A 10274-nucleotide genomic window follows, 5' to 3' on the forward strand; every position below is an offset into this window, starting at 1 on the left:
ATTAATTGTAATAATTAGAGGTTCTCATCATAAATATTAAATACTCCTTCGATTAATTGCTCTATTTATTTCCCAACCAATAAAGTTAAATAAGAGAGTTTATAGCTAGCTTTCAACTTTTCTGAATCCCAACCAACCAACAAACAAAATGATTTTCTCGATCGAATAAGAATTTACGTCGTCGTTTGCATATATTTACATCAAGTTCTTCCAAAAACTTCCTACTGTAAGAGCACATGGGGAGTCCTGGACCACCGCTTGTTTTTTTCAGGGCATGTTAAATATATATATTGTATGGACCACGATCGAAAACCATTTCTCAATATAATAAGAAAAAGAAAAAGAAAATCTTATAATAATCTCCAATACCAATACGCTTATACGCTTCTTCAAATTAAAGCTCAAACATAACAAGCAAGGACCATATATTATTATATGGTCAGCAAAAAGCTGATTACAAGGGGGGGGCATAATTAATAAAGCAAAAATGACCCTAAAAATATTCAAAATTACTAGTGGCGGGTGGTAAAAGACCACCTCGGCCAGAAGGCTTCTGCCTCGTAAATAACAAAATAGAAATACAATATATGGTTAAAAAATGATGAAGAGCCATTTAAAATAAAGCCCTTTCACATTTTTTTGGACGGACCCCAAACATCTAAGTATACTAAATCTAATATCCTAGCATACTAAGAGAGTCATACCGTACGTGCTTACTATTATATTATATATAATTTAAATATATAACCCCTACTAAAAACTACGGCTAAATATTGAGATCCAGACCCCCATCACGGCACGTGGTGGGGCAGGCGGGCCGGGATCTCCTGTCTAGCGGAACTGTGCACCGCTGTAGGTCTGACCGAAGGACCAGCCAGCTGGAGCGGCATTGTTGGAGACCACACTACGGCCGTCGCTAGTGGTCACCTTGAATGACAGGCTTTGGCCGTTCAGAAGGGTGTTGCTCTGCCAGTTCTGGCCCCAGTTCCTTGACATTGCCTGCCAACCAGTTCTGGACCCTTTGATGGAAACACTGTGGACGTCACCGGCACCACCTACGTTTGTGATCAGGACTAGGTTGAAGTAGGAGTGGCCATTGATGGTGAACCTTATGCCTCCCCTCCTCCTGCAGGCTACCCTACAATACCCCACCATAATAAATGCCGTTAATATTTACCAAATATCCCTCGCACAAAATATGAAGAGGTGAAAAAATGTCGGAATAATTAATATATTGCTGTCTTTAAACTTTAAAAATCTTAAAACACAAAGAGATCGAGGAGCCATTTTCACCGAGCCTATACCTTCTGTAAGATACAGGCACGATTCCAGCTCTGTATTGGGCAATGTGCTGGAAGACGGGCTGAGAAAGATCGAAGTGGTGCTGAGGAGGGTTACACCAACCCCCGGCATTGTTTGGAAGAGCATTGTTTGGTGGGCAGAAATTGGTGGCTGTAATCATAATGGAGCCAGGCAGGCACCATTTGGGGTCACCCTCGCACTTAATCTCGTAGCAAGATCCACAGCTCAACCCATTGTTGAACAGAGCAGTGCTCAGAGCAGCAGTGTTCGTCCCGTAGCCTTGGCTATACAGGTTCCCATACCCACAAGCTCCACCTGCACAAATTTCATTAACAAAAAAGAAAGAAAACGTCAGTCAAAATAGGCCTTTCGTGTGTTTGACAGTTTGAGTGAGAACCTCAAAAAGAAATTAAGAAGAGAGGAAATGTCCTCGTTTGGTACGAAGTGCATACCCATTGTCCCAGAGGCGTCACCCCCACCGTAGAAGGTGGCATGAGCGTTGACCCATCCTCCACCATACCCATGAACGGATGAGACCATTGCAAGAAAACCCACCAAGAAAAACCCAGCGAGAGCCATTTTCCTGCAGACAAACAGGTGAGAGACATTTAGGACTTTCACAAAGTACTCCTAAAAGCGTAACATTTTATCAGCAGAGATGTGAAGGCTAGAAACGAAGTGTGAGAGACAGTATGATTACATGGAGACTTGTGAATCTTCAAAGAGAGGAGAGAATTGGGAGAGAAAATGCGAGGCAGTTGAGTGGGAAAATAGGGGAGGAGTTGGGGCCAATATATAGAACTTTGGGAAAGGGTAAGGGGGTAGGGACCCTTTAGCCACAGGCTCACAGCCACAAATAACTAACGCTTTCAGGCTGTTGGGACCAAAAACCGCTGGGTATAATTATAAAAGCTAATCTCTTTCTTTTCTTTTCTTTTCTTTCTTTCTTTTTTTTTTTTTTTCCCTTTAGGGTTTGAAAGGTTGTTTCCTGGGTCGATGCCGCGTGGATTTGTTGCTTTCACAGCGGAAAATCCCCCCACAATCCAAGTGGGGTATAGTGGTTTTGCCTGATGGCTAAATAAACGTCCATACGCACATGCAGGCATCGCCCATTTGCCGCAACTGCCCTTTTCTTTCTCTCTTTTTGGTTCCCTCTGCCTTTAACCTTTTTCCTTGTCATTATTTTATTCATTTATTCGTTCTTCTTTTTTTTTTTTCAAAAAAAAAAAAATGTTCTCACTCACTGAACTGGGTCTCTCTTGCCCTACCCTTCTTTCATTATGTGGTTATTGTTAAACTAGGTTCATATAATTGAGTTTGGGAGGCACGTTTTCACATTAATTAGTAGATTCTGACAGCCGTCTCATAGGACTTGAGCGTAGCGGTGGGTGAATTGAATGCCCAAATCTTTTCTGGTACCTGTATTTAATCGTTGCTTTTGACTTGCATCAAAAGAATTTCGAGCGGAGCTCCTTTGGAAACCTCAACCAACAACCGAAAAAGCCCTTCCTCCCTACCAAACACAGCAGGCTAACTAGCAGAGGTAGAGAGGTAAAAAAAAAAAAAAAAAGTGCAACGTAGCTTACCAGCATCAACTTCCTCTCTCTCTGTCGTGGGTCCCGTCCTTATCACGGACGGTCCAAATACCAGCGAACACGTTGAGTTACTACGGATGGATGAGACTGTGAAGGTGAATGGGAGAGGGCAGCACGTGGGTGACAACGTTTTGAGGTAACCGAAGACGACCTTCAAAGTTAAATCTGATTAAAACCACTTGTTTTATTATTATTATTATTTATTTATTTATTTTCCCTTTGCATCAAGTATTTGCCCAAAAAACAAAGAGGAAGGCGAAGCCCATGTGTGGCTCTCCGTTTGGTTTGTTGAGCAAATATTTCAATATTTTGGACGATGAAGTTAGCTGGATTTGGCATCTTCCGTGCATGGTGATTATTTTATTTAAGAACGTAAATATATATATATATATATAGTTATTAATGAAGAAGATAAGAGGATCTGCATGGAAAACAATAAGCTGGATTCTAAATTGATTGAAAAGATGATACGACCGTGATTCTCGGCATTAGTGTTCCAATCTTGTTGATTAAGAGCCAATTACTAAGAACAAAAAAATAACCACTAGACTCGAATTTTCAGTTTTCTAACTTCGGGAGTGTACTTGATTTGACTTGGACAATCTAATGGTTTAACCATAGTTTTATACCCCGGCCGCCTGCAGCCAGCTACTGCTTGCTTGTGTTTTACTTTCTTTTTCTTAAAATTATTATTATTATTATTATTATTATTATTATTATTATTATTATTATTACTTTGTAAGTAAAATAATAATAATAATAATATATTTTTATTATTATTATTTTGAGGGCTTAAAGAAGTAACAACTAGAATTTTAATGTATTTTAACATATGAGTACTGCCGCAGCCAGCAGGGATGCTTCCAAGTAGTACCTGAATTTTGAAGGGCATGTTGTTCAACAGACTGAGTTAATTAGAGGATTTCTTCCAATTTTTTTTTTTTTTTTTTTTTTTTTTTTTTTTAAAAAAAAAAAATAATCAAACTCAAATATTGGTCGATCTTAAAATGTTTTCAATTGATCAATGAAATATAATATTTACAATGCGTAAAATGATTTACTGTACTTCTCATTTGTGTAAACAATTTTTTGTCGTTCTTTCACACCTCCAAGTAGGCAATTGTGAGAGGCCGATGAGGCCTACTTGCCCGAGCACTTGTCGGGGAAGGTGGGCACCACAAGAGCACTCTCACAATTGCATGCCCAAATTGCAAACAATTTCGGCAGACAATTGCAATAGATCTTAGTTTCACCTCTGAATGTCTTATATTCTTCTACACCCTTTTCCTTCGTAGCTTTTTTTTTTTTTTTTTTTTTTTTTTCTCGATGTCTCTCTATTCCTAGCAACTCCTTAGATTATATGAAAATATATAATCATTGTTAATCAGTAAGTGTATATTTTAATTAAACATAATTTTTATATTGTTTTTTTTTAAGTTTTTTTATATTTATATTTTTATGTTGTGAATAAAAGTTGATATTTATAAGTTAATATAATTGAATGAAAATATGAAAAATAGTTGTTGATTTTCTGTACGAGTCAAAAGCTGAAAAATATTTTCAACTGAAAACATTTTCTAACAGAACATATTTTTCGTCGTAACCAACTAGACCCACATAAAGTTTAAATGTCAAACTCAAATTACTCCGACGACTTGATATGCGCTCGGTGATTAGCACTATAGAAAACTTTAGCACCAGTACTCTATCTTTAGAGAAGGACCGAGGAGCTGTTGTTGAATGTCTTCAACAATTGGAGCAAAAGTCTAGCTTTGATAATAGCTAGCTAGAGAGATCGAGATGGTAAGCATGCAAGTCCCCTTCAAGAATATGAGTGATTTGCGGCCAAAAGAGAGCAAACTTCACTACCAAGAGATCGAGCTGCCTTTGCTTCATCAGCATTGACATCCAAAGGAGGAAGCTTGCTGGAAAGTGCCGAAATAATGTGACCATTTGAGTCACTGATAACGGCTGCAGGCAAAAAGTCTTTCTCACAGCAATGTCATACTTTGCACCACCATACATTCAATTTACATATATGCTGACCCAATCCAAAAAGGTTATGATTAAAAGATAAATAAACATGGGCAAAGTTGAAATACTGTGATTTATTTATTTATTTTTCCTTTCAAACAAATGAATCAACCTCCTAGCTAGTCCTGTTTTTTTGCTCGACCATTTAACGTACGTTGTCTGTTTCGATGCTGGCTCTTCAAATTAGACTGACTATATATGCAGAACGGAGAACAGTCGTAGAGACAGAAATTTAAGGCCATATTTGTCTTATTATGGTAAAGATATATATTAATAAGTTTTGAAAACAAATTTTTTTTTGAAGAACACAAATTACAAATTAAAAATAGTGAGGCTTTTAATTTGGATGGATGCATGTGCCGTTGGCCAGTTGAAAGCGATTGCATTCCTTTTAACGGCGCCGGATAGCAGCTGCACATGCAATACGTTTGGCTTTTCTCTCTTTATCAAATCCCATTTGGCTTCTGATAACATTTTCCCTTTCGAATTTTTCTTTTTCGACAGATTCTTGAGTAAAACGCACACTACAACAAGACAATAAAATCTGAAAGCAAATCAGACACCCAGCACAGGGACCAAGAAATTAGATTGCTTTCTTTTTTCTTTTTCTTTTTTTTTTTGTTATAGATTTTGAGATTTTTGAAAATAGACCGGTCGAATTTCATAAAAAACATTTAGATCATTTAAAAGAGATTTTTTTAAAAAAAATAAATAAATAAATAAATTCAACGATGGAGATTTAATTTGAAAACAAACAGTCAATCCTAAACTAGCTGCCGAATTCTCATCCGATTTTCCTTAACAAGTTGAAGTGGTCCTGAGAAAAGGCGTATTATTATGGTTCGGCAAATATCCTCTTGAGCGCTTTAACGGCCAATAACCAACTTGTCGTTTGAATATTCTAATTTCCGTTTTGTTAGACTGTTCCTTTCCTCTTTTCTTGGGCAGCTTCTGAAGATGTGATCTGCACCGTCAATGTTCGAAAACTTTTTTCTCTGACCACCATGACATGCCTGGGGCGTGTAGGATTTGTCTTTCTTTTCTGTTTCCTCACTCCTTTCACTGTTGCTGAGGATTCACTGCACTGCCCAACTTCACGATTTTGATTCTCTGCAGCTAAAAGTCAAAATTCCCAAAATCACTTTTTTATTATTATTATTTTTTTTTTTTTGAACTTCTTTGGATTCCATTTCCCGGGTACTTTAAAATTCTGATTAGGGAACTGTGACAAGTTTTGACACACTGATAATGACTATATTAGTGGACTAATCACATTGATAATGATTATACTCGTGCACTACTTTTTCTAACCCAAATGGAGATGTTCCTCCATCGGTCCATCCTCTCTTGTACCGACACCACGTGTAATCAATTGGTCTCATTTGCATGCCCATCGTTTTTCAGAAATTTATTTTAAAAAAATATATATATATATATATATATAATCATACAATTACTTTTGTGTTTTTTTTTTTTTTTTGTCTAAAAAACAAAAAGCAAATCTGAAGAGACAAGATGATGAACATAAAACAGTACTTGACGTTGATGTATTGATAATATAGGAAGAGTCCAATAAATATAATATTAATAATTATTTTAAAATTTTCCATCCAATCTCTTAAACTCACTTCTGGCCGTCTGTTCTAAGAGCATGTAATTTTTATATATATTATTCTAAAAACAAATGGGGAAGAATAATTAAATGGTAAAAGTGGGGTAACCAAAAAAAAAAAAAAAAATTGAAAAGGAAAGGAAAGGACGTTAGAAATGACAAAAATTGGTAACTATATAACCGTGGTGGAATAAGGATATTAAACAGTTTTTTTACTCGATGCCAGAGGGGGTTGGTTGTGGTCCATCCAACCCAACCACAGTGAGCCAATTGGACCCCCCCCCACAATGGACCTCTTTCTGTCTCACTCTCTCTCTGTCATCACCCGCATGTGATGTGGTACGTTGTTCAAAAGTGGTCATCATATATGCCTAATCATATCTTTGTTATGACTTTAATCTAAAATCAAATCAATAATAAGCTCTTATTATTTTTTTTCAAAGAATAACCAAAGATTGCCTCTGATTTTGAATGCTAGCTAGCTGCCCCGTCCCTTCACAAGCTGGTTTTCTGTAGACACTGTAGCTGAGCAAAAGCTGGCGTCCCTCACAGAAAAGATCTCGACCAGCCAGCCAGCCACAAAGCAATAAGCATCGATCCTTTTCACCCTGCATGCGTGAACCCCAATTTCCTGCTGAGTCCATGAGAGGGTGAACCACAAGCGCGGGGGCCGGGGAAGGAAGGAATAATGGAAGCCCGTGATCGGAGGAGGACTGCCTTGTAAAGGGGGTGAAGCTGTATCTTTAGAATAGATTTGCTGTGTCTTAATTAACTGCTTTTGGTGGCAAACGTACCTAACAACCTCTTTCTTTCTTACACTTCCACCCCACTTAGAGATCGAATTGAATAATTAATGAAAGTAATCAGTAATGGCTACCACTTCCGACCATCTATCTAGTGGATTTGGTGAAGAGCCAGCCTTTTTTAATTAACTTTTTTCTGGTAAAAGGGAATCAGAGGCTTCCAATTAAGCTCCACCATAATGAGTCATTAATTTTCATCAAGATTCAAGGGATTGTTAAATGAGGACCCTTGATTTGGGTTATGATGATTAATCAACCTTTTTTTTTTTTTTTATTTGGGGAATGTGGAGGAGGGTAAGTAATTAACAAGTAATTAAAATTCTTTCACCGACACTGATCTTCCTAAAAGATTTTCATTCATTTGTTTCTTTCCTTGTCTCCTATAATCATGGATACTTTTGATTTTAAATTCGAATCCACTGCAGAAAAGTAACTCACAAGTTTGTCTTGGATCTCCCTTTTAATTTTTAAATTGCTTCACCTAAAGTTTGGAATCAATCGATGACACACAAATAGCACTTAGGCCTCAGCCTTTTTTTTTTTTCTTTTTTTTTTTCTTTTTTTTTTTTTTTAAAAAAAAAAAACCCTATTTTTTGTTCTCAAAAGTAATGCTATTTGAGTAATGTTTTTTGTACAACTTTTACATAACTTTAACAACCTTTTTTTTAAGATCAGCCCACATGTAGAGAAACAAATCCAATGGTTGATCATTAAAAGAAAAAAAAAAAAAGTTAGAGTTGTGCAAAAGTTGTGCAAGAAACATTACTCATGCCATTTAGAATAGTGTTGTACGACTGCAAAATCAACTCTTTTTTTTTAAAAAAAAAAAAAAAAAAAAATTATTACACGTGTTGGTCCAAGGTTGATTTTCACTGCCGCATTATCATTTCAGTTATACAACAGTCATATAACAGTTTACTAAATAACACTACTTAGTGAAAAATCTATTTGATTAATTAGCTTCTATGGTGACCAAATAAAATGCATCACAAACTCAAAGTTATGAAGTTGCTTTATTGATTTCTCTTGTTATTTTCCCCAAGGGTCTCGAGAATTTTTGTCGTAGGTGAAGAAAATAGATTGAAATCCGGTGTAATACTTAGGGTATTAAAAATGAACGACTCAAGTTGTGATTTGGTGGTTCGGCCACCTCATTTGGCCGCAAGGTGTTCTAACTTATATCCCCTTTTTTTTCTTTTCTTTCTTTTTGTCATTATATACCATCTTAATCATATCAAGAAATTGGAGTACGTACTTTGGATGTACAATGAGCTGGGAAAGTTGATCGATCCTATAGCATTTAAAAACATCATTTTCATGAAATATATTGCCACCCAAAAAAAAAAAAAAAAAGAAGTTGATTTAGATTTTATAATTAATTATTAAGCAGGAGCTAGCAAATGGATGTGATTGATAGGAAAATTAGTTATAAGTAAAACAAAAGTTTCAGAGTTAGAATTAATTGAGTCACTATTTTGAGTAAATTATGAAAAAGGTAGAGATTTGAAAAGCAACTCGATCGGCCAAAAATGTTAATTAAAACATTTGTTTTAATTAAAGCAATCAACGTAACATCTCCTAATTAAGGAGTGTTTTTCTTTGCCTTCCATCTTTTGGACAGCCGATCGAACAGACCATATATTAATGTAATTGGCTGTGTAGAAACCTATCACTCTCAGTAGGGTATAAAAAAGATTAGTGAGCTAATTAACTATTCATTAGCTAAATTTTGGTTAGAATTATTATTATTATTATTATTATTTTTTTAATTTAGCTAGACACTTTCCAAAAACACCCCACATCAAACTCTCTAATTATTTTGCTATGTTATCGTCGATACGAAATCAATTAATTAACCGGTTGTGGTGGTTTAATTGGTGGGCAAAAATGCTCCTACTGTCACCGATTTAACCGATACTCAGTCCTACTACCGCTATAGCAACTTCGTCCATGTGATGAACAATAATTAGTACCTAGTATTCTCACTAGTTGACTCTCTAGATAGAAACTAAAAAGCATCTATGACCCAACAAATCAAGAACAATAAAATTGGAAGAATAAATCAGTAATTTATAGAAAACAAATTACAAATCAAAGAAGCATTTTTAAAATTAGAATTAATGAGCATAAAAATCATCAAACAAACCCACAAAAAAATCAATGCAAATCAAACCCTTCAATTAATTGGCGAGCAATCCCAAACAAGAAGAAAAGAAATACCTTACCTAAACAGAAATATCAATGAAAGTGGACTTTTACTATTGTTGCACCCCATGCCCCTTGCCCCGCCCCCCCCCCCCCCCCCCCCCCCCCCCCCCCCTTCCTTCTATAACTTTTGGGAAGTTGGGATGGAAAGCACGGCTTCGTAGGTGCAGCTTATTACACGTAAAGTTATATCAGTCTTTTCGTAGCATGCAGGATATTTTCATTTTCATTTTGACATGCAATTTCACCCAAAGAAAAAGCTAAAGGGATGCCCTATCTTGTAGGAATATGCATGCACCTACAGAAAATGGCAACAAATGGGGCAATGAAAGGGTTTCAGTTTCACGTACAGTTTAAAAATTGCATTTAGTTTGAATAGATTTATTTATTTATTTAAAAGAGATCTATATTTGTAAAAAAATCAAAGAGAATTCTGTAGGCATCAAAATTGACCAATAAATTCTCAACCAGTGAACCTTTGAGAAGAGAATTTTGGATCGAAATGCGTAAGCATGACACTCTGTGCTGCTGGTGTGAGAGGAGAGAGGAATAAAGAAAAACACTGCAGCTTTGCAATTGCACCCCAAACAGGGTACTCCACTTAATGGCTTGTAGTTGTAGACATAAGAGAACCCATTATTATGCCTCAATGGCAACGTCATAAGGGTATGAAAGCACTAGACAAAAAAAAAAAAAAAAAAAAAAAAGCAACCGCACTTGCTT

At 36.2% G+C, this 10274-nt stretch overlaps 1 protein-coding gene across 1 annotated transcript; it reads right to left on the reverse strand.

Moving 5' to 3' along the window:
- Nucleotides 1–356: 356 nt before the first annotated feature.
- On the reverse strand, nt 357–2156 carry LOC133868692 (expansin-A15). Its single transcript, XM_062305669.1, has 4 exons — nt 2003–2156; nt 1755–1885; nt 1305–1617; nt 357–1138 (listed from the first exon to the last, which is right to left on the reverse strand). Coding segments are annotated over exons 1-4 (753 nt in total). The 5' UTR covers nt 2005–2156; the 3' UTR covers nt 357–831.
- Between the last annotated feature and the right edge of the window lie 8118 nt (nt 2157–10274).

The sequence above is a fragment of the Alnus glutinosa genome, chromosome 1 (assembly GCF_958979055.1).
Source record: "Alnus glutinosa chromosome 1, dhAlnGlut1.1, whole genome shotgun sequence".
NCBI classification, from domain to species: domain Eukaryota; kingdom Viridiplantae; phylum Streptophyta; class Magnoliopsida; order Fagales; family Betulaceae; genus Alnus; species Alnus glutinosa.